The sequence below is a fragment of the Equus caballus genome, chromosome 5, assembly GCF_041296265.1.
Source record: "Equus caballus isolate H_3958 breed thoroughbred chromosome 5, TB-T2T, whole genome shotgun sequence".
NCBI lineage: Eukaryota > Metazoa > Chordata > Mammalia > Perissodactyla > Equidae > Equus > Equus caballus.
Genome location: NC_091688.1, coordinates 2,487,690 through 2,512,140, shown reverse-complemented (window position 1 = coordinate 2,512,140; position 24,451 = coordinate 2,487,690). Strand labels below are relative to the sequence as shown.

The 24,451-nt window shown below is 45.2% G+C and overlaps 2 protein-coding genes across 15 annotated transcripts in view; one reads left to right on the top strand and one right to left on the bottom strand.

Annotated features, from left to right (window-relative positions):
• The window catches only part of SRGAP2 (SLIT-ROBO Rho GTPase activating protein 2), a 236,803-nt gene extending 232,695 nt beyond the window's left edge, over window positions 1-4,108 (bottom strand). For 11 of the 13 annotated variants that reach the window (XM_070266562.1, XM_023640436.2, XM_070266553.1 and 8 more), the window contains exons 1-2: window positions 3,919-4,087; window positions 1,571-2,178 (exon numbers count right to left, since the gene is read on the bottom strand). In XM_070266562.1, coding sequence (XP_070122663.1) covers window positions 1,571-1,637 — 67 coding nt within the window. In that variant the 5' untranslated portion in view covers window positions 1,638-2,178; window positions 3,919-4,087. Of the gene's footprint in view, window positions 1-1,570; window positions 2,179-3,918 lie in introns of all 13 variants that reach the window. The other 2 variants (XM_023640439.2, XM_023640440.2) reach the window with 2 other exon arrangements.
• Window positions 4,109-4,593: 485 nt separating this feature from the next.
• FAM72A (family with sequence similarity 72 member A) lies at window positions 4,594-14,716 on the top strand. 2 transcript variants are annotated; one of them, XM_023640444.2, is made up of 4 exons: window positions 4,594-5,350; window positions 7,562-7,639; window positions 10,171-10,295; window positions 13,577-14,716. In XM_023640444.2, exons 1-4 carry the CDS (start codon window positions 5,199-5,201, stop codon window positions 13,669-13,671), a joined length of 450 nt encoding a protein of 149 aa, XP_023496212.1. In that variant the 5' UTR covers window positions 4,594-5,198; the 3' UTR covers window positions 13,672-14,716. The 2 variants fall into 2 exon arrangements, with proteins under 2 accessions (XP_023496212.1, XP_023496213.1); XM_023640445.2 differs by lacking the exon at window positions 10,171-10,295 and having other exon boundaries at window positions 4,964-5,350; window positions 13,577-13,778.
• Window positions 14,717-24,451: the final 9,735 nt, after the last annotated feature.

The following is a 24,451-nucleotide window of genomic DNA, read 5'->3' as shown; positions in this document are numbered from 1 at the left end:
TCCAGGAGCAGAATGCAGTGCGTTTGGACAGGACACAGAGGCCAGTGGCTTATTGTTTACAAAAACAGGCCCAGCTTATGAACACTGACTAGAGGCCGAGACCTCAATTATAACTCACAACCACACCTCTCCCAATCCCAGTTCAACTGAAGCTATCCATCAGTCAACCCCTCCATCTCTGTAATAAGCCCACCAGTATTTGCAGCCAAGTGGACAGAAGGTCCCTCAGGGCACCTCCAGCATTGACCATGCTGATGACATTAAAAAGATCCTACAGGCAACAATGGGGACTTCGAACCACCTTCCAATCTTCCAAGAGATAAGGCAGCTGCCCATTTCAGGCTCTATCCCTACCCCCACCCAGACAATCTCAGAAGGGAGACATGGCCCTTCCCAAGTCCTCTATGACAGGAAAGGTCTCCTTACATTGGTGCAGGGAAAGAAGGAGGGGCCCCTCGCTCTGCACTCTGAAACAAAGGAAAACCCAGAGCTCCAACCATGTGGTGTAACATTCAAGGCCACCCACCTCTCCCACTCCCCAGCTGAGGTCTCAATGGGCTAGAGCTACATGGCTCTTCCCAGTGACTGGCCAGGAAGGGACAGTGCCTCGCACAAACACATGCTGGGGCTCTTGAACAGGCGGGAACCCCTCCTGTGGGAATCAATGGTTAAAAAAAAGGCTATCTGGGAAGGGGTTCTGATTCCCACGCCAGGTCAAGCAGTCAACTAGATGTGTAGACAGGTCACTTGGTTTCTCCAGGTCCACATTTTGCTTTACCCTTTGCATTTCTGCAAGAAGGGAAGTGGGCCTTTAAAAGCATGCATTCTGGAGCAGAGGGCGAAAACCCAGAAGGGTTAAACAATTATGTCTTCCCATTCTCCAGAATCAGCACCACCCAGCAACCTTAACATTTTAACTCCATTCAGGTTTAGGTGAGGGCAGAGACGGGCTGTGAGTGACCTTATTCTTTCCGTTCTCCGATCTCCCAGAGAATGCAGAACGACCAGAGACCAGGCAGGTACACGGTGCACCCAAGGTGGCCACAGACTTTCTGTGTGCAATGCCGTAGCAAATGTCATGTTTTGATACATAGTGCATCAGGAAAAAAAAAAACCCTCCCTCAGGGCTCTCCAAATGGTACACGTTCTCAAGGTTGCCTTTCTCTGCCTGGACTCCTCTTCGACCTCTGAAATAAATTCCCAAACACCTGTCAGATTTCAGTTGTCCTTCAAGGAAACCTGACCCAGACACCCAGAGGCTCTTTCTCTCTCCAAGAGCCTCCTGCCCCTCCCCCCACCCTATCCAGCCTTGGGGAAAGGGCTGCCAAAATAATGGCGAGCCCTACTGAGACGACCCTAAAGCCCATTACGAAATTTCCTTTCCCAAGCATGTGGTCCCTGGCACTGCCCATCCCTCCGAGGCTCAGGCTCACCTATGAAACCAGCTCTGGGGTCAGCCTGCCCCTACCTGCTCCACCCAAAGAAACGAACATCCTGCAAATCAGGGTGGAAATACAAGCCTCAATGGTCCACAGAGCATATGCATTATGCTATTTTTCAAAGCCCTTACCTTTGACCTGAGTATCGTACTCTGCTATGATCTCCTTATCCTTTTTGAATTTGGCTGGAGACGTCATGTTTTCCTTCTTTCTTCCAAATTCGAATTGTGAATTGATAGATCCACGGGAAAAATCCAACCACCAAAATCAATACCTCCAAGGCTGCTTCTCCCGCGGGCAGAAGGGGCCCCCCGCGGTGGTCTCCAGCGCTCCGGGGAGCGCGGGCTGCGGGCTGGGCAGGCGGCTACGGCGGGCACATGCAGACGGTGGGCGCTGGGGCCGGGCGCGGCGGCGGCTGGTTCCCGTGCTAGAGCCGGAGCCGCAGCCTCAGCATTAGCCGGGAGAACTGCAGCGCCCGGAGGCTGGCCTGGGGTCTGACATCAACGACACAGGCGGGGAGTGGAAGTCCTTCCGCACAACATGGTGTGGGGGTGCCGGGTGTGGACGCGCCCAGCTGTGTCCCCGGGAGGGAGTGGGTGCGTATCGGGGTGCCGGGGGAGGGCTGGGCGTGCTTCGCGGTTTTTTGTTGCACAGGCTCGAAGATGCTGCAAATCAAATCCCAAACGGGAGCCGCAGCAGCGCGGACTGGATCGGAAGTCGTTTGCTCCGGTTCACTTGCCTGTAAATGCAAGGAAAAGGGGAGGGGGCGATCAGCTCCAGCGCAGATCCTAATCGCGACAAGGGTGGGGTAGGGGACATCGTCCTGAGCCCGGCCTGGGCCCATTCATCTCGGCCAAACGCCGCTGGGCCGGCAGAGCCCGGCGCGGCGAGGTGGAGAGGAAGGAAGCTCCCTCCGGATTTTGTTTTAAGGCTGAAAGAAAACACTTTGGAGCAGCCGCCTGCGCGGGCTTCGGGTGGGGACTGCGGCGGGAACGCGGGGCTCCGGGCGGGGACTGCGGCACCTCGGCGGCCTCCCGAGCCCTGCCAGCGCTGGGCAGCGGCCAGCCGGAGGGAGCCCTCCGGGCCCTGACTCCGACGCGGCCCCTGACCCCCGGCTGGGGCAACTCCCTGGACATCAAAGGGGATCAAAGCCGGGGAGGGACAAGCCACCCGGGCACAACTTTTCTTCCCCTCCCGCCCCTCCTCCCAGTTGTTTTGTTTTTGGTTACTAGCTTCTCTTGGCAGCCAAATGTTGGGGGGTTGGGGGCAGGAGATCTGCAGGAAAAAGCCTGCTCGGCACGGGACACATCCAGGAAAACAATGTGGTCGGCAGAAGCAGGAAATGGGTTACAGGCGAGGGTCGGAGTCGGGAAAACCAGGGGGCGGGGGGCGGAAGGCAGCCATCGCCTCCCCCAAGCCAGGGACGGGAGTCACTCTAAATGCCATCCCCTATATTTTTTGTCATCCAAGCCTAGAGATTCCAGATACCGCACCCAATCCCAGGCTGGGGGCGGAGGAAAGGAAGGTCTGTGAGGGTCGCGGTCCCGACTCCCGTACCAGAAGGTGCCCTAAGAGATCCCGCCCGGCCCAGGCCCTGGAGGGAAGCGGGCGGGAGCGCAGAGCCGGGGTCTGGCTCCCCGGCGTGCCGCAGGCGCGACCCTCCGCCTCGGTCGCCCCTTTCCCTCTCCACGCCGGGAGAAGGGGGCTCCCGCTGTGTCTTCCACTTCCCGCGCCCAAGGAACGGCAGCGCCCAGGGAGGAAGAGGGAGCCGAGGCGGCCTGGAGCGCAGGCGGGCAGGAAGCGGGGAGGGGCTGCGAGGTGGGGTCCCGGGGCTGCACCGGAGCCGGGGATAACTGAGACTCTGCACACGCTGTGGGGGCGGGAGAGGGCAAGGGAGCATTACCTAGGGGTGAGGGGGAGCTAAGAGACTACCGTGGGCCGCGATGTTACATGGAGCACAAGGATGTTAGCAACTCTGGAGAGCCAGATATGGGTCTGGGAACCGAGAGCGTGCAGGGGAGCCCTTCGGGGCGAGTCGGGGGCCGGGACCGGGAAGAGCCCCGGAAGCAGAGCGGAACACCCATCCTTCTGGGTCCAGGACTGTAACCCGCCGTCCGCCAGGGCGTGGAGACAGGGGAAGAGGGCAGCCGGTGGTGACGGGCGATGCCTACGACGGCTGCCCAAAAGTGGACCAAGGCTGCCCGTGTGCACAGGACCTGGAGAGGGGCCTGGGTGCGGGCTGCGCGGCGGCACGGAGCCAAAGCAGCGTCCGGGCTGTGCGGGAAGGGCGGAGAGATGCAGTCCGGAGAAGTATTATGGGCTGTGCGGGGAGATTTGGAGCAGGTCGGGGGGAGGGGGTCTGAGGGATTCCGCCAGCAGCATCCGCGCTCTCTCCTTCCCGCCCCGAACTGGGTTTGTTCAGTCGGGGCTCCAGCCCGGCGGCAGGGAAGGAAAAAGGGGAGAGGGAGGGAGCCTTTACCTGGCTCTGACGCGACGGGTCCCAGGCCCCCGGCTCCGCTTCCCACTCAGAGGTCTCCTCCCCTCTCTTCCCCGCCACCCGCTTCTACGCAGATCGGTCCCCTAGTCCCCTGAGGAGCCTCCGCCAACTCCGCAAGACCCCGCCGGGAAGCAGAGCCCACCCCCTTGCCAATCACCGCCCGCTTTCTATCGACCGATGGGGCCTGTAGCCAATAGGAACAGCCTATCCCGAGAAGCCAGGAATGAGGAGGAGGGGCTGGTGAAACTTGGAGGCGTGACCAGCACCCCCGAGGCGTGGCCACAGAGCGAGCTCCTCCCCGGGTAGCCGAACCCTAAAGTGGAATTGATGGGCGGGATTAAGACGGAACCAGTAACCAAACACAAACTCTTGAGAGAAGGCACGACCAATTGGACCGGGGTAGAGCGGAGGGGCGTTGCGGAGAATTTTAGCCAATAGAGAGTAGAGGCCGGCGGGGACTGTAGAACTTCTTCCAATAAGAAGTGCAAAGGGCGTGCCTTGCTGCTGTCACTAGGGCGGGAGTTAGGGTTCGCCCGGACCTCCCGGAGCCGGCCAATGAGATCGAGGGCGGGGCCAAGCTCAGCCAATCGGAGAGCCGAGCTGGTCTCGGCACCGTTACTGGGGCGGGGCGTGCAGGCTCCTGGCCGCTGAGGTCTCGTCAGAGGGAGGCTCCGGAGCCTGCCAATGCGGGCCGTGGGCGAGCTCTAGTTCTCCCAATCGCTGCGCCGCGCTGGCAATTCAAACTGCCTGACGGTCGGAAAGGCAGAGAGAGCGGAAGAGGGACGAAAAGCGACCTGTTCGCTGACAGAGACCCCAACGCGCCTGAGCCCAAAACGCGACCTCTGCCGCGCGCCACCGCCGCGGCCGCCCGGGGAGAGACCTGAGGGGAGGGACGTGAGGGGAAGCGCGCGGAGCCCCGCCGCGGCCGGGGGGCTGCGGGCGGCGGCGAGCGGAGGCGGGGCCCGGAGCCCGAGGAGAACCGAGGGACGGGCGGGCGTGGCGGACGCTCGGGCCGCGGTCCAGCTGGAGTCGGGGCGCCCCGAGGGAGGCCCGCGAGAGCGGCAGCCCGCACCCGAGGCCGCGCGGGCGAGCCGCGCAGTGCGGAGCGGCCCGGCCCCGCTCCCTCCCAAGAGCCGGGAGAGCCGAGCTGGCCGCTCCCCGCTCGCGCTCAGTCAATACGCGTTCGCCCTCCCCCGGGAAGACCGAAGGGAGCGCGTCCCCTGCCCCGTCCGCGGGCCGCGAGGCCGGCCCCGCGCGGCGCCATGTCGGCCGGCAGCCGCGGGTTCCGGGAGCGCCGCGTGTGCGTCCTGCGCTGCAGGTTCTGCGCGCAGGTGCTCAGCGCCAGGGGCATGAAGGCCGTGCTGCTGGCCGACACCGACGTGGACCTCTTCTCCACCGACATCCCGCCCACCGAGTAAGTCCCGCGGCGGCCGCCCGGCCTCTGGGAGGCAGGGGGCGGTCGTCGTGGTGTTCCAGCCACTCCCCTCCGTCGGTGACCCCCGGGGCCGTAACTGGGCGGGCGGGCGGGCGTCAGGACGAGCCTGCGGTGTGGCCGGGCGGTCGGCGCCGAGGGGACGCGCGGGCCGGCTGCAGCCCTGTGGCCGCCACCGTCGGGCCCCCGACCCCGGCTCCGTTTCACAGCGACAGCGTGCGGTTCCCCGCCGTGATCTGCTCCGGGGCGTGGGATCAGATCCGGTGTCCGGCCGCGGCCCCGCTCCTTCCCCCGGATCTCTCTCCTGAACGAGAGAAGCAGGTTTTCAGGGGAGGAACCAGACTTAGCCCTGACGCAGTCTATCTCCCACACTCTACTTTGGGTATTGTGCGGTCGTTTGCATAATTAAATCCTTTTAAAGTCCGTGTTCGGGTGTAGAGTCCTTAAGAATTTGCTACCTATTTGGAAAAAGAGCCGTTTTACTTGACTCCAATATAGCGTTTCCTTGCTCTAAAAGGTGCTTTCTCTTTTCGTAGTCAGCATGTGTGTACCTTCCATGATTTTCAAGATTTAGCTCTTTTTTGAAACCTTATCACTAAGCAAAGAGTGATTGCTTATCCAAAATATGGGTGGACAGCTGTTCTTTGGACACAGACCAGAGGGGCAGGCTAAGAGCCGTAACCCTTTAAAGCGGATTTCATGATAATAGTAGAAACTTTAAACATTTTTTAAATATACTCAAAGCTCTGGACTCTTCCTCCCTCGAAATCTTTTCTGACTTGGTGAAGTGTGGTGGTGCCTGGTGGCAAAGCCAGAGGCTCTCATTCACTGCGGAGATAAACGGGTTAATGTGTCAAGTTCCTCTGAGTGCGTGTGTGCTGCAAGAAGAAAAAGCACCAGGCAGCAGGTCTAGAACCCGTTATTGCAAAAGTCCATGCCTTGTCTAGCGCTTTTGCTTTTTAGCGCGCATACACAAACTTTCCATGTTAACCTTTGGCCTGTGCAGAAGTTGTAAATAGAAGGACAGTCATAAGGAGGGCTGAGACGGAGGCTGGAACGCAGTCAGATCTTTCCTGGTGTCTCCTCCTCCTTGCAGGGGTCCTAACGGTCGTGCATCAGTGTGCCAAGATGTGCGTGAACCAGTGAACACATAAGGTTTTTTCAATGGAAGGCGTGTCATATTTATGGTGATCTCACAAACATTAACTGGCTCTTACAAAATATGCTGTAGTCTACTTTAGAGTCTCTTTCAGCTCTCTGGGTCTCCAAAATTCATGCCAACTCACAGTCAAAAGTGCGTCTGAGGGCAAGCATCTGGAAAAGTTGGAGCCTTTGGGCACTGTTGGTGGGAATGCAAAGTGCTGCTGCTGCTGTGGAAAATAGCATGGCAGTTCCTCGAAAGATTGAAATTAGTGGCTGGCCCAGTGGCGTAGTGGTTAAGTTCGGGCACTCTGCTTCAGTGGCCCAGGGTTTGTCAGTTTGGATCCCAAGCGTGGACCTAGACACCACTCGTCAAGCCATGCTGTGGCTGCGTCCCACATACAAAATAGAGGAAGATTGGCACAGATGTTGGCTCGGGGCCCATCTTCTTCAAGCAAAAATAAAAACAGAAGAAAGAAAGAAATTAGAATTATCATACGATCCAGCAATCCCACCCCTGGGTATATATCCAAAAGAATTCAGTGCAGGATCTAGAAGAGATATTTGCCCACCAAGAAGTGGAAGCAGCCCAAATGTCCATCAGCAGATGAATGAATAAACAAAATGTGGTATATGCATAAAATGAAATATTATTCAGCCTTAAAAAACAAGGATATCCTGTCACGTGCTATAACATGGATGGACCCTGAGGACAATATGCTAAGTGAAATAGGCCAATCACAAAAAGGCAAATACTGTCTGATTCCTCTTATATGTAGTATCTAAAGTAGTCAAATTCATAGAAACAGAAAGTAGAGTGGTGATTTCCAGGGGCTGGGGAAAGAGGGAAACGGGGAGTTGTTGTTTAATAGGTATAGGGTTTCGGTTTTGCAGGAAGAAAAAGGTCTGGAGGTTCGTTGCACAACAATGTGAATACATTTAACACTTAACTGTACATTTAAAAACGGTCGTTAGTAAATTTTATGTTATCTGTTTTTTACCACAGTTTTTTAAAAGGCACATTTGACTGTCTCTACACTTTTCCCTCTCCAGTGCAGTAGACTTCATTGGAAGATGCTATTTCACTGAAATCTGCAAATGTAAACTGAAGGACATCGCATGTTTAAAATGGTAATTGGTGGCAGTCTTCTAGGTGGCACTGGGTCTGGGAGATGGATGTCGACACCCAAGCACAGAGAAGGGGTCAGTGGGCTGCATCGAGCGCTGGTTACGACCCAGGCAATGAGCCTTCGGAAAACCATTTGTTATTTAGAGCTATTTTTTAAATAGGTCTTGTGACATTTTACATTTGTATATGATTTTGCAATGTTTCAAAGTGCATTGACAAATATCTGCTTTAATTTTCAGGAAAAGGCAGTGTAGTTTAAGGGGAAGAAACACTTGGATTTACAGTCATAAAAATCCACTTTGAGCCCTAGCCCTGCCCTTATTCTCTGTGTGATCTTGAGTAAGCTCCTCACACCTCTACACCTCAGAGCCTCTGTTTTCTTACTTAATTTATATCTTAAGAAGATAAAAACTTCTTAAGATAGAAATTAAAAAATCTTTTGTGTTTATCTTATAGAGTTGTGAAGATTAAATGAATTATGAATGTTAAAAGGCTTGATAAACTATAAATTACAACACAGATGAAAACTATTACTATTATCTTTTGAGAGGTAGACAGATTTGAGTGTTATTAATCCCATTTTAGAGAGAAGGAAGTTGAAATTTCCTCATTTAAATGGGATTTGGAGTATAAATTATAATCCCAATAATTTAAATTAGCAAACTCTTCTTGTGTGCTAATGTCTGTTTCATTTCATTCATTCAGACTATATATTGAGGTCCTAACATGTGCTAGTCATTGTTATAGGGGCTGGAAACAAAGCAATAAACAAGACAAAATCCACTAGCCTTTGAACAATATATTCTAGTGGGAAGACAGTCAATCAATCAATAAGATATTTAAATAAATAAGATATTGAATAGAGTGGGAATTGCTCCAAAGGCAAGAAGAAGCTTAACGTCTTCAAGGAATAAAAAGATGATGGCTAGTGTGGCCGAGACGTGAGCATTGGGGGAGAGTAGTGTGAGTAGTGTAGGGGTGTAGTGAGAAGCTGGATAATCTAGAGCAGCGTTGCTTAACAGAAAGCTGCAAGCCACATGTGTAATAGTGACCACACTTTAAAAAGTGAAAAGAAACAGGTGAAATTAATTTGTATTGTATATTTTATTTAACCCAATATATCCCAAATATTATCATTTCAACATGTAACTAACATAAAAAATTATTAATGAAATATTTCACATTCTCTTTTTTACTCTTGGTCGTTGAAATCTGGTGTATGTTTGTACTTACAGCACAGTGCAGTTCAGGCTAGCCAAATTTCAAGTGCTCAATAGCCACATTTTGGATAGCCCAGATCTAGACCTTGGTATGAAAGTTTTTTTGTTTTCATTTTTGGCCAATGAGAAGCTGTTGAAGTGGTTTTAACAAGGGAGCACATGATCTGATGTGTCCCTCCTAGAATGTTAGCTCCATGAGAATAAGGACTTTGTCCATTGCTGTGTTCCTGGCACCTGGAACAATACCTGACACATAGTAGATGCTCAATAAACATTAGTTGAATGAGTGCTTGAATCATTGAATGAATATGGGTAGTAATTAAAGACATAGAATTTACTCTCACAATATAGTCTTATAAATAACTGTAAGTCCTAGTCCAAGAACAAGTCTCACTTTTCGTTTGTTTGCCTTTCAGGCAGATTATGATTAGAAGACGTATTTTAGGTGGGCTGGTACCTTTTATAGTATTTTTCTAGGGCCTCACAAAAATGACACTCCCACATTTCACAGGGCGGGAACAAACTATAATAAGAATTTTTACGACTCAAGGTATAAGCAGTTCATATTGTCATTTTTTTAAAAAGTACTAGCTACTTTTTAAACTAGCTAAAATATTCCTGGATATTCACCAATTTAATAGTGACCAGATTGGAAAAAAAAATCTGTAGAAGAGTGAGGTACTTATAATCAGATGAATAATCCTGAAGACGGGAAAAACTATTGCAACTTTCTCTAGATTTCTCTGTGGATTTGCTTGATTTCTGAATTCCTTCAAAAACACTGAAACTAAAATTAGAGGAGCCAGCTTGCGTTTGGTTTGCAGGGGCTCATGCTGTCTTCCTACTCCTCCATCTGTTGAAACAGTTTTTAGGTGCTGGCATGGAACTATAACATGTAAGAACCCAACTTGCCGCTGGGGATAGCAAGAGCCTTTTGCCCACAGATCTAAGTTTATTTAATATATTTTGTCTGTACAGCACATCAATTTTGGGTGCTTTACAGAACAAATCACAACCTTGTGGCATCTAAAAGCTAGCTTCTGAAGGAAGAATGCATAAAATAATACTAGCAAAGAAATGGAGAATGTGTTAGTATTATTTCACTTAAAGACTATTTTCCCACTTGACAGAACTGTAACAATTATCAGAGTAACTCCCATCCCAAAGATCCCAGCAATGGAGGTTGTTAGGAGGAAATGAGGTCTTTATATGATCTGTCTACTTACATTAGCACATGGAAATGCTTACATGGCAGGTATTACTTGGTACCTAGGTATTAGATGGTACCTAATAATATTTACTTTTTTTTTTAGTGGGAACATTGTAGGTTATCATGTGATTGTTCCATGTTGTTCCTGCCTTCTTTCCTGCAACAACGGACACTTCTGGATGTTTCACAGCCAGGCAGTTTATGACATTAACAGACTAGACTCTACCGGTAAGAGACAATTGACTCAGACATTCCCTTGGCATTTGTCTATCAATACCTGAGTGAAACTCCCAGTAGATTATTTCAGGATTCTCTCTGAGACCTTCTTACCTGGGTTGGATCCACTAGAGTGAAACTTCAATACTTTTATCCCAGACATTCACTTATGGAAACTACTAGCCAAAATTCATTACCATTTCTATTTTCATCATTGTATGTGAGCCTCAAACTTGGCTAGATTTCATGGCCTTCTTAAATTAATATTTCAATTGTTTTAAGTTGCTGTCTTGATACATATTATGACCCCAGGGAATTTTGGAAGATTTTAGATTTGATAGTCAATTGTGTGTGTGTGTGTGTGTGTGTGTGTGTGTGTGTGTAAGTGTAAGAAAGGCAGGGAAGGGAGGCAGGCGCTGTGGGGAGTAGAGAGGGGGATGACTAGATAACGTCTGTATTTGGTGTTATTGCTTCAGGAAAAAAATAGACATTTTGACATCTATATTAATAAATTATGATGGAATTTTAGTCAAGAGAAATATTTAATACCAATATGTTATACTAATTATTTAGTAGGAAAATAAACAGCCAATTCTTAAGGGATATTTATATAATATATTTTTAGATTGTCTGGAGCTGTTCGATTTTGTTATAGGACGCATCTTCTCAATGTCCAATATCTATTTACACAACAGACCAAGTTGACTTTCAGTGGGACTTTTTTGGTGGGAACTGAAATTTACTAAACTTTAGTTTACAGAACCAGTTTACAGAATTTGACAATCCAAGTTGGCACTAACACTCTCAGGTTTTTAAATGTATGCTTTAGTCCTTTTCAGAACTTAAAATATATTCCTTTTTTTAAAAGTATGATTTGCCTTCACAGACCAAAAGTTCATGAATTTGTAAGCTACGTTGTCAGGGTCTTTGAACCCTCCAAATATGCTTGGGATTTTATAGACTCCGAATTTTTTTATCACCTGGCATTCAATTGTGGCTCTTAACCCTTCATTTGGGGACTTTAATTGAAGACTGTAGAAGGTTAAGAAGGCCGTTTTTGAGGAAGGCCATTATCTGAACTCCCCTAACTGAGATAGAGCCTCCTAATTTAGGCCTCCAGTCTTATATTTGTACTGCTCATGGGACACATTAAAGGAAGTTTCTGCTTTGATACTATTTTTCCTGCTTCAAAGAATTCAAAACACAGGGTGGAGATTTTTCCATTTTGATTTACTTTTTAATATTGGTCAATTTTTCAAAGATAAAAGCCCAGCATTCTTCCATTTGCATTGAATCTAATCCATGAGAAACAGATGTATCACAGGATTTCCTTCCTCCCTTCCTAACAGAGAAAGGAAGGTGCTGCTTCTGTCAGATCCAATCTTTTAGTTTATTTTTCCTCCTTTGAACCAATTGTGCCGAGCTACTCACGTCTCTAAGCATTGACTCCAAGAATATCAAACTTCTTTGTAACCCTAATATTGTGATTTAAAGCAACGTTTTCTAGATGGTTGGTATGAAACAGGGTTTCTCATGGCCTTGGAACTGTCCTTGAGCCACCTGAATCAACAGCATCAAAGGAATACATTCACAAGCGTTAATAAAATTCTAGAATGTTTAGACACAAAGGGCCCAAGAAGTCTATGTTCTAGGCTAGCCTTCACATGTAGACCTGGTTTCCTGACGAAGCTTGGGAAACAATTCAGAATCCCTCAGACTGGCAAATGTCCCCAAGGGCAATTGACTTCAACACTCTATTCAACTTTGTGGGTTCTAATTGTCCCTTGGATTTTGGCCTAGTAATTCCTGACTGTCTTGTCACCTCTCCAATGCCATGTTACCAGAAGCAGAACATCATTCATTCTTGGGGAAAAATATTTTTTATTATAAACAATTCAAACACACAAAAAATTACAGAAAATAATATGATCAACATCTATATCCCCACCAGTATAAAATAGATGCTAACTTCTTGCCTGATTAGATTCTAGTATCTCACCCAAGGGAGATAGTTGATGGTTTCCACTGTTTCAACAGTGCAATAGTGCACGTCCTTGTACGTGTCTCCTTGGGCACCTGTGCAAAGTGGGCAGTTAGAGGAAAGGATGAGTGATAGGGCATATTTGCAATATATATGTATTTTTTTAATTCATACAGAGGAATAGTCTTAAAAAATGAAAAGAAATGAACTAAATGAGCTGAGCCTACATATATGGACCTAGGTAAATCTCAAAAACATAATATTGAATGAAAAAAGCAAACTGGAAAAGATACGTGTAGTATATAATACCTTACTGTAAAAAAGTTAAATACACAAAACAATAATATACATTGTCTGTGGTTGCATACATTTGTAGTAAAAGTAGTAAGTACATCCATGGTGTACTGGGAGTGGTGGAAACTGGTTTCAAACCAAATCTCCAAACCCTGGCTCATTCCACTCCACCATGTGAGTGGAGTTGCTGAGTCCTCCATGCGCCCACATTGATGACGGGACAGCTTGAGATTCGTTTTCTTGTTGAACTTTATTGGTTTTCCTAGAGGTCAGTTAATAATGGTATTTTTTTTTCAATTTAGCATTTCCAAGTTGTAATATAGTACATGCCCAGAATAAACCATCTCATTGTCCTTCACCGTACATGTGGTCTTGTACTATATACCAGTGCAGGATTCTTCAATATGAAATCTGACTGTCCTTTCACAGTGAGGTTTTAGATTGTTGTTTTGCCTATTATATTGACAGCTACAACCTGGTTCTAAAGTTTGCAGTACTATCTTGATATCCTCTAGCCTAAAATCCACCTATATCCAGGAATACTGGCTCCAAAACCTTACTTTTTTAAAATCAAATAAGGTACCAGCTACTTCCAAACTTGTTGGGGAGATAAGGAGACTTCTTGAGGCCTTTTCGCTGCACCCTCCAGAGATACTTAATCTAAAAGGGTCTTGTGAGATCTCCATTCTTAAGAGTCATTAGATTTGAGAATTATCAGTATAGAGTGACTATGGTATAACGTAGCTAGAGGCAGGGTTTGAATAAATGGACTCCTGAAATCCTTTTGAGTTCAAAGATTCTAGAATTCAAGCCCTGACTTAAAGAGTTTAAAGAATGTTTCTGTTCTAGATTAATAATATTAGATAATTTTATTTGTGGTACATTCTTAAATAGCTTTTCTCTTTACTGCTAACACTATGGTTTAATATCAGAATCTTAACCTATAGTGTTTCCTGTATCATTTTCTGAGTTGTAACAGTAGTCAGCACCAAATAATTCTATGACCTTTTATTTTCAGGTACAAACTTCCTACTTTGGGGCAACTTGCCAGAGATAGAAGAGAATACAGATGAAGACATGTTAGATGTGTCAGCAGAGGAGTGTATTAGATGAATGGAATTATGATATATATATGATATTCAAACTTTTTCCTATTTAACATATATATTAATAGATCAACTTTAAAATTGTTAGTAAGGATTTGCCAGTGACTTCTCTTTTTGGAAAACAAAAATGGGGCATTTGTTGTTTTATTTATTTGCTGTCTCATATTAATTACCTGAGTTTAATCTGAGCCAATGTAGTTCTCTTCTTTCACTTCTACTTCGTCCTGTCTCTCCATCCCTCTGCCCAGTATAGGTGTATTCTAAAAAATCAGATAGAAGAAGATTCTTTCACGTGTCACTCAGCTATCTCCCAATCTAGGGGAGTTTTTCTTACATTAGATGCCAGATATCATTAATTTTACATTCTTGAATAAGGGGCATTAGTACCCACACTTGCATGTAACCATGCATACATATGTGAAACTCAACTGGGAATTAAAGCTCAACAGGGAATTTTTAAAAACGGGCTGTTAGTTTCCATGAGTACTGCTTATCATATATCATATTGGTGATAACTACTTTAATATGGAGCAAGATTTTGTGAATCAGCAAATAGAAAAAATTAAAACTTTAAAATGTATACAGGAGTCCTCTTGATTCCTCAACATGGTGTTAGATAAATGAATTTGTTGGGAAATTATCAATATATACTATTTAGCAATATTATTTATTTAACATTCTTCTTAAGTCATATGGATCTTGTATTATGAAAACCAAATAAACCCCCATCTTTCTTACCCCATTCTCCTGGACGTTCTCTGTAAATAGCAACTTTTGGATGAGTAGTCTCAGTCCCAACCCTTAAATAGAAGGGAAAAAACCTAAAGTGGTTCACTTAAGCCGCTGTACGTTATAAAGATTTTTGTTTTTGTAAAGCTGCATTCAGAGCCACACAGGAATAGGAAATTGGGATAGTGGCGGATTCTGGTTTTATGTAAAGCTAAAAGCAATGTAGCGCCTTAGCCAAGATCTCAGCTGTAGGCATTTTGTCAATAGCAATACCAAAGCAGACTGAGTTACGGTTTTGTAAATAAAGTTTGTTCTAAAAATGACCAGCCTGCCTTTAATTTTTTATTATACCCACTTTTCTTACCTAAAAATATGGAGAAAAATATTTCTTATTGTACCCACTTGTTTTAACTAAAAATATGAAAATATAGAATGTAAGAGCTATCATTTATTGATTCTTACCATGTGCCAGCCACTGTTCTAAGTGCTTTACATAATTAATTCACTACTTCCACACAACAAACCCGTGAGGTAAGTACCATTATTACTGCTTTTTTACTGATAAGACAGGTGAGGCGTAGAGAGGTTAAGTAGCTTGTCCAAGATCACATAATTGGTCAGAGTTGTGGCCAGATTCAAACTCAGACAGACAGACTCCAGAGCTCCTGCTCTTAATCTTTGTGCTGTACCGCTGAGCACTTCAGACAGGAAGCAGCTGTGATTTTATTTAGCCAGGACACATGCTGGGTAACTAGCTACCTTGTTGTGTACCCAGGTGAGGGCCTAAGTGACTGATTTCAAGGTTGAACAAATCCATCCTGGATCTGGGGGTAAAAGTGGCCTATGGGCATTGACAGATCATTTGTTGTGAACCAGGATATAAGATGCTTCAGGAAATGCTGTTATTAGTACCAGGAAAACTTTTCCAAAAGTCTTTCACACTGATCGTCAGTACTGACAGAAGGTCACCAAAAGAACCAAAGGGATAAATGGAACAATTTGGTTTGGGATTTGGCATTTTTTCTCTAACCACTCTTAAAGACTTTCTGGAACAAAGTGGCATAATGGATAAGATTAAAAAAATAAATTGATACTACATTATATACTTCTTCAGTTAACTTGTTCAATTAGAGAAGAAAAGTTTAATGCTAGAGTAGGGAATATGGCAAGTTTGAAGTTCAACAGAGTTCATCTGGTTTCCTTTCTGCTCGTGCCTTCAAAGGCTATGGTTGACTGAGGGGCTCTTTGAAGAGCCCAAGCAGGACAGGTGCACTGGTTGAAGCAAGCCCCAAATGTGATTCCACTCCAGCTGGAGAATACTTCAAGTTACTCAGCTACCTTTTGGCTAACTGGGTTATGGGGAGGCCAATAATAAGCCAAAATGGATTAATAGTGTTTTATCTAGAGAGATATATTCATGACACTTCTTTAATAAAAGCGAATTACATGCTCTCTGGTAAGACCAAAAGCAGAATCACGTATGTGGACTTAGCATACACTTTCTAGTCCTAGCATAATTCCTAGGCCTAAAATCCATTATGCTTTGGTCCTCTTCTAATATTTCATTCAACTGAACAAACCCAGATGATGCTCCTATGGTGTGCCAAGAAGTGCGTGATGACAGGCTCACACTTGCCTTCATGGAGTATGCAGTGAGCTGGGGAGAGGATTGACCCCTACGAGTCTATCTAATTCATCAGGTTAAGTGATTAACAAAGGCATGCCTGAAGGTCAGTGACGCCATAGATGACAGAACAGCAAATTCTGAGTAGTGGGAGTGAGAGTCGAGAAAGCTACAGAGGAGAAAAGATACTGGAGCCGGGCTTTGAAGCAGTTAGGGGTTGGCCAGCTGGGGTGAGAGTTACAGGCAGAGAGAATAGTGTAAACAAATGGACCCAAGTTTAAAAGTATCTGGTTTATTTGGTAAACTATAAGTGGTCCCCTAAACCTTCCAAGATATGTAGTAAGAATTAATTAAAAGATGAAGCTAACAAGGTTGTGAAGAATATTCTATGCCATTGTAAGTTTAGATTTACTCCAGTAGCAATGTGGAGAGATTGAGGTTTTTCCCCAGGAGAATAAGATAATCAGCTTTAGGATGCTAGCTCTGATGGTGAAGTGAAAGCAAGTTTACTTTTCCTAGGGTCCTTTCTTTGATGCACTTAACACTTGACCGTGGAAATTCCATTTGTTGCCTTTACCCTCAGAACACATACAGGTCTTTAAGTCCCCTGGACTTCTTGTCTTTCCTGGACTGCCTTTTTTCCCTCTTCCATCTTGTCGTTCTGGAAGTTCAGGGAAGTGGCAGTGAGTCATCAGCTCACCCACTATGGCTTTTTTGCTCCTTTATCTTTTTCCGCAAGTCAGTTTCCCAACCTCAAACTCAGGCTCTGCCGAGGCCTCTGGGGTGAGGTCTGATCTTAAAGCTGCAGTATTCTGAGCAGTCCCTGGCTCTGAAAACCAGGTCTTCAAATATTGCTAATCTAGGGATTCGTAACTAGCTCCTTCGACCTGAGTCACACGTGGCTGATAAAGAATAATCGATTGCTTGTCTTTGGTGACATGGAAGTGTCCATAATGCATAAATCATGATATATAAAGCCACTAACCCACCAGAACATACACGGGGAGGGGGGAAGGTGGGAGAGGAGGGGGATCAAATCCGCTCGCTTCAGTGGAGAATTGCTCCATGAAGCCTTTCCCTATTTTAACATTCTTGCTTATAAAAGGAAATAGTTTCCTTTTCTGCCTCTTTTTTTTTTTTTTTTTTTGACTTTAAAAGCAGCCTAAACCATAGTTTCTTTCTTGCCTGGTATTGAGTGTATGCCAAAACTACCCTAAACTGCACAGATGGAAAAAATTAGTCTATGTCTGTGGTACCTCTGGGGTTGAATATTTTTAGTACTTAAATCTTTAGCTGAAGATTCTTTCTTCCAAGACTCTCAAAGAATCATTCTGTTGTCATCCAATGGATAAACTTACCGAGATAAAAATGAATAATATCATGTGTTTGTATATCCCCTTAGAGTTTATTGTGAGCTTTCATATATACCTTAACTTAATCCTTAGAATAACCTTGGGGGTTATTCCTGTTTTACAAATTAGGGAAGAAAATCTTAGTCCCAACACCCAGAGAGTTAGGAGAATATAAACTTGAACGTGAGTCTTCTCATCTTCGTTTAGGGTTCTTTCCTACCTCCCTAAGCTACCTTAAACCTGAGGTCTATTTTTCCCTCACTACCTATAAAACTTAGGACAAATTCTCTTTTACTTTCAGCCTCAGAGCCCAGCTACTTTCATTAATTAATCCATTCCACAAATATTTATTGAGTGCCTACCATGGGCAAAATAGAAGGTGAGGATACCGAACTAAGTAAGACAGAGTCCCCGCTTTCATGTGGAGCTAACATTCTGTTGAGGAGGAGGAAGAAAGTGAGCTAATTTATTGAGGGTTTACTGTATGCCATGAAAACCCTATGAACAGCAGTGGAGCTTTGTCCGATACGGCACTGGAAGGTGAGAGGAGGGCGCGAAGAGACCTGGCAGGGCTCCGCTCTGCTGTCCACAGCGGCGCTGGGAGCTGGAACTGACTCCAAGGCACTAACAACGGCAAACTGCGCCAGGCACTGTTGTAAGGGCTGTACGTGTACCCACCCTAAGACGTAGATACTCTTATTATCCTCACCACACACCGTTCAGGAAACTGAGGTGTACAGAGGTTAAAGAACTCGTCCGACGTCACACAGCTAGTAAATGACACCACTCTAAGAGTTGGAGGGGCCAGAATTAATTAGCTTAATGACTACGTGTCTTTTTTATTTTTCAATGTAGCTGTCTTTCCTCTAAAGTCAAGTTTTCCATTAGTAATCTTCCCGTCTACATCTCTCCTTACGAGACCTGGGTCGATTTTCGTTTTAAATTAAGAGGTGACAACAGCATCTCTCTTTTCAGTAAGGGTGATTTGGCGTAGCTGTACATGATAAAAATGCTAGTCTTATGCACTTTGGAGAAAGAAAAAAACTACGCAAAACTCTTATTTTCCAGCTTTGCTGCACTTCTATCTGGAAACAAAGTCTTTTTTACTAGTCCAGATTTTTATCTTACGAGCAGTAGAAGTTCACTAAAGAGTAAATACCAGTTCTTTAAACATCTTATATGTCTCAAATATTACATAATAAAAAAGTGAATTCAATGACTACCTTTTGCAAATTTCTCTAGTCTCAACCTTCCTTATAAGCTTGTATTTAAAATCTACTTATATGAAATTTCAGAAGCAATCTTGCCTCAAATGAGCACCGCTGAATCTTCATAACAAGATTATGTATTTATTATGAGGGGAGAAAAACAGGTATCAAATCTGTATTCAGAGTTTATCTTTTGAGACTTATAGAAGAGTGGGTAGTCAAATATCTAAAGATTAATTGGATCTGCTAAATATGGGCCCCATCGAAGTTTGCCCACCATCATGCATCTTTATGCCTCCCTTCACACAACCCACTTCCTCTGGAAAGGGGCCCATGGTAAGAGTAGGCATATGGGAATGATTCACTTGGGAAAAGCTGTACCCAGAATATCAAAACAGTTTGCTTTCTGTCTCTATATCCTTGCCATAATTTTTCTACCCGAAGGAGCCACCTGCTATTACGGCTGTGACACCTGAAAAGCTTTCTGTATATTGCAGGAGATTGCTCATGCGTGGGTGGATTTTCAGGCCGTTTGGTGCTATTTAAAAAAAAATGGTTTCTTGGGATAAATATTCTCAGAGACTGGAACATTGCCTTGTCTTATCAAAATTGCTCTGTAGCCTTGTTCACAAATACCTTAAAACATTGAGCTACAGATGGAATTCAGTAGAAGACATACTGAGCTAATTTCCTTTTCATAATGTTACCCAGAGAAATCAAGCTGTCAGTATCCTGAAGAACAAACCCTCAAAGAGAGATGGAGGCCAAAGTCATGGGAAGCAGGAAAGCCTGAAGAGCTTGCCCTTCAAAAACTTCTTCCTGGGGCCAGCCTGGTGGCGCAACAGTTAAGTTTGCATGTTCCACTTCAGTGACCCAGGGTTCACCAGTTCAGATCCTGGGTGTGGACCTATGCACTGCTTGTCAGGCCATGCTGTGGCAGGAGTCCCACGTGTAAAGTAGAGGAGGATGGGCACAGATGTTAACTCAGGGCCAGTCTTTCTCAGCAAAAAAAAAAAAAAAAGAGGCTTGGCGGCAGATGTTAGCTCAGGGCTAATCTTCCTCAAAAAAAAAAAAAAACTTATCCTGCCAAAGTCATCTTTTTAATGAAAATGTATTACCAAAAAAAGACCCAATGTGTTTGACTCGAGATGGTTGTACAGTGATAGTAAAGATGGTGAGTACTAGGCTAAAAAAAAATCGGAATTCTAAATCTTTGTTGATACTCCAGGATATATTCATAAAGGGGAATGACAGAAGCAGTTTTAGGCATATAGACTGTCATACTCTAGGCTAACTAGAAACAGTCATCTCTAAATTGTGCCTTTCCTTTATCCAGCTCTAGTTCAATCATTTAACAAATGTTTAATGAACATATCATGTGCAGGCATTATTTTAGGTGCTATAACAGTGAACACAATATGTTTAAGAATTCCTCCTCTGTGTCTTTCAGCAGAGCATAGGCTAAAAAGCTAAAAACTACTTTTCCCAGACTCTTGCAGCTATAAGTTCAGACGTAATTTACTTTTGGCCAGTCATATGCACTTGTATGAGTCTTGAATTCAGAACTAACTTCAGTGGGGAAAAGGTGGTGACAGCACATTAGTTATCCATTTTACTAACGTTAAATGACCGTGGTATGGCCCTGCAGCCAACAGAGCTTGTAGTGAACCCTGATTCCCAGATCATGGCTAAGGCCATGTGTTTCTGGAGCTAGAAAGTGGTTGATGGCTTCCTGATCCTTAGCTTCTAGATTATGGCAGAAGTAGCAGCTCTTCTGGCAGGCCAGTTCCGCAGAATTATTCTGGGAGCCATTCCTGGAGGCCTAGCCTAGAGCCTACCCCTACAGTCCTCCGAGGGGTTGTAAGGCCTAATTTTACTGACATGTCAATGATCTGTTGCTGTGTAATGAGCACCCCCGAACCTTAGATTGGCTAGGCGCTTCTTCTGCCACTCTCACCTGGGTTCACATGCGTCGTTGCATTTAGCTGTCAGCTATGCAAGGCTGGAAGGTCCCAGATGGCTCACCTCACATGTCTGAGATCTTGGCGGGGATGCCTAAAAGTCTGAGCCCTGTCCCTCTGTGTGGTCTCTCATTGTTCAATAATGAAGCCTCAGCTGCTTTATAAGCAGGCTGCCCTCGAGGAGAGTGAAACGGAAGCTGCAAACGCCTCTTATGGCCACGTCTAGGGGTCGTACATCACTGCTCCCTCATTCTGTGGATCAAAGTTCATCAGAGGACTGGCCCAGATTCAAGACATGGGAAAAATAGATTCCATTTCTCTTTGGGAGTTGTGGCAAAGTCACATTGCACAAAGGTGTGTGGGATGGAAAGGCTTGTTGTGGCATCAATCTACCACAACTGTGCTAAGTCCCTGTCTGCTTCAAAGAGCTAGAGTGGTTTCTGTTATCTGCAACTGAACTCTGACTGATGTAGAAAGGAAGCAGAGGGCCCCAGCAGTAGGCTGCTGCAGGAGCCCAGGGAATAGACAGGATCGGGGTCGTTTTTCGTTTTCTGGAGCATATTTTGAAAGAGCTCACAGTCTCTAACGGGTTGGAAGTGAGGATGAGAGAAAGTGAGGAGGATGTCAGGGATGGAGCCAAGAACGATTCCAAGGTTTTGGGGTGAACAGTGGTGCCATTTCCTGAGATGAGGAAGAACAAGTTCAGAGAGAAAATTAAAGAGTTTGTTTTTGAATATGCCTATTAGCCATTATTCAGGAAGTTAGATATAGGATTCTGGAGTTTGGGGGAAGAGGTATGGGCTACAGATATAACTTTTTTTTCTTTTTTCTTTTTTTTTTATATAGGAAGATTAGCCCTGAGCTAACATCTGTTGCCAATCCTCCTCTTTTTGCTGAGGAAGGCTGGCTCTGAGCTAACATCCGTGCCCATCTTCCTCTATTTTATACCTGGGATGCCTACCACAGCATGGCTGCCAAGCGGTGCCATGCCTGCACCGGGGATGGGAACCAGAGAACCCCGGGCCGCCAAGAAGTGGAACATGCGAACTTAACTGCTGTGCCGCTGGGCCAGCCCCAGATATAAATTTGACAGCTATTTGCATATAAAAACGTTCGAGGGCCTGAGACATGGTGTAATCAAGGGCCTAAGTGTAGGTAAAGAGATTGAGCCTCGGAGCCCAGCAATGTGGAGACGTAGGGAAGATGAGTTGAATCCATGTTCGTGTATATAGGAGACACTTGTTAACAACGTAGATTCCAGGGTCCTTCTCCCGTCAATTCTGATTCAGAACACACAAGGACATCTGGCACTCTGTGTTGTTAACAAGCTCTTTAGGTCATTCTGAAGTGGGTAATTTGGGAGTACCCTTTGAAAAACACTGAAATAGACTACCATCGTCTAAGAAAACATTCTATGGGTCCTTAAGTTCAAGGATACCCTTTTCTTTCTCCCCGCTTCCTCTCGTTGGTCATGCGTTGAAGACTCGTAAGATGCTGAGAGGGGAGATTGGGCCTTCTCTTTTTTCTAGTTGCCTTTTACAAAATGGGTGAAAGCAAACCTGAACTCCTGATAGGAAAAAGAGAGAGAGTATAGGCCTAAAAATAGCGTCTACCACCCAAGAAAAGTATATTCCCCTGTAAATATCCAGTTTAATGCCCAATGGTAACACTTTTTGAAGCAAAACCAAGAGCAGAGTCAATACTTCTTTGTCCCTTAATTATAAGCAGCATATGCTCCTTCCATATCCCAGGGAGTGAAGAACAGTCGTTTTCTTCCCAATGTTTCATGGAAGGTTTAGAGAAGATTAGATGAAAATCAAATGCTTAGCAGCCTGCTATAGCTTTCACTCTCCTGTCTATCAAAATTAATGCTGACTAGGCCTCTCTAAAGGGAACATGCCCATCACTGTTTATATCACCATTGATACAAGACGGAGTTCTCAGTGCCGGTGAACCTGTGCTTCTCAATACAAAAATATGAATATGTGAATGCATTTCCGCTTGGGCCTAGTCTGGGGCTGTGAATCAAATGTTGGTGGTGGTAAAGTTACACGGACATATTCTCCCTTTTACAGTTCAGTGGTCGCAAGGGGGCCTGAAGCCGCAGGAGCCATGTGCTGTGATAATGATTGCATTGATTAAATGCCAATTACTCCTGAACACTTCTCAAAGGCCTCTGCTGCAGAGTTGAAACTGGGCTTTCTGTCTGATATTAGATCAGATCTCCATAATCCTAAGTGATAGCTGGTTTGGGATCTCTAGCAATTACTTGTGTCACATACTTTAACCAACAGCGTGCTTACTATTATAACAGTCTTTGCACCCGCCATGAAGCATCACTCAGGCTCTGTTCCCCCAGCCCCCACCCTGCTCACATGAACCTGAGCTTCTAACCCATAGATTGAGTCACTCTGGTGAATCATCCTCAGTGGGATGGGGACAGCCCTCCAGCCAGGACCAGATTTTCACCACAACCAAGTCCTTCTCTAGAGGCGTGATGGATCCTAGTGACCCAGTCAGAGGTGAAGTTACCTGTCTCGCTGTTCCACTGAGTATCAATCTTTTGGCTGGCATGCAGACAGCGATTAATTCTCTATTTAGCTCATGTTTCCATTAGCAAATACTTAGAAAGGGCCTATGCTTACATATTGTCCCCCAGGAAATTCCTTCTGACAAAGTTTTGGATCTAATCAATATCATAGGCTGATTTGGCCACCATCTTTGAAATAGCCTGCAGACTAAGATAGAACGTGGATGGACTGAAGGTTGAGCTAAAAGCATGACTAGGTCACCAACTGGCTATATGACTTCAGCATCTTATTTCAAAACAGGCGGATTGAGAAATATGTTTTCTGAGATCCCTTCCAACTCTAGCATTCTATGGATTAATTGTATTTTTGCAGAGAGCTTCTTATTCATTTTCCGGAGGCAATTATGTTAGTTTGCTAGGGCTGTCTTAACAAAGGACCACAAACTGAGGGGCGTTAAATGACAGAAATCTATTGTGTCACATTTCTTGGAAGCTAGAAGTCTGAAATCACGATGTTGGGAAGGCCAGTTCCTTCTGAGGGCTGCGGGAAGGATGGGTTCCAGGCGCCCCCCTTGGCTTTTTGATAGACAGTTGTCTTCATCTTCACATTGTATTCTTCCTTTACGCATGTCTGTCTCCAAATTCTCCTTTTTATAAGGACCCCAGGCCTGTTGGATGAGGGCCCACCCTAATGGCCTCATTTGACTTGGTTTCCTCTGTAAAGACCATGTCTCCAAACAAGGTCACATGACGAAGTTCTGGGGATTAGGAATTTAGCGTATGAATTGGTGGGGGGACACAATTCAGTCCATAACAGCAATTAAACATTGACTCTAGATAAGGAATAAAGAGCAATGATTTTAGTGATTTTAAGTCTCGTGACTGACAGGGGCACAGCAGGCTAGCAAACAAGTGTAGACTGTTGAATTTGTTTTGTATACCCTATTGGCTTAAACCTACACTGATACTAATTCTTATCTCCACATATGGATTTTGTGTAAGAATCAACTCTGAATCCCTTTGTACCTGAAATCCTTAGCTTGCCATGCTTTATAATGTTCTTTCATCTGTTTTTATAATTGAATGTGAAATTTCTTGAAAAACTCCTATGACTGTTTAACCAGTTATTACTCAAAGGAGCCCCATGGGGAGCAAGGAGCTAGGCCATTAGTTAATTAAATGACCCTATTGAGCTTTGATTGAGTTTGACCATCAGAGGAAATAATTATGAGTGGAATATGCTTTTCTGTGCTGATGTTAGTTTCCTGATGGTATAATGCTGTTCAGTTATTAAGAAGAGAGAAAAGGAATGCATTAGATTCTGCAACTCACAGCTACACCTTTGGCTTTAATGGAAATAAATGAGAGCACTCATTCAATATG

Excerpts from the sequence above, each read along its gene's own strand:
- FAM72A (XM_023640444.2), top strand. The coding sequence starts at position 5,199 with ATGTCGGCCGGCAGCCGCGGGTTCCGGGAGCGCCGCGTGTGCGTCCTG. Across the intron at positions 7,640-10,170 it reads GACATCGCATGTTTAAAATG|TGGGAACATTGTAGGTTATC; the intron begins GTAATTGGTGGC and ends TTTTTTTTTTAG. Across the intron at positions 10,296-13,576 it reads TAACAGACTAGACTCTACCG|GTACAAACTTCCTACTTTGG; the intron begins GTAAGAGACAAT and ends TTTTATTTTCAG.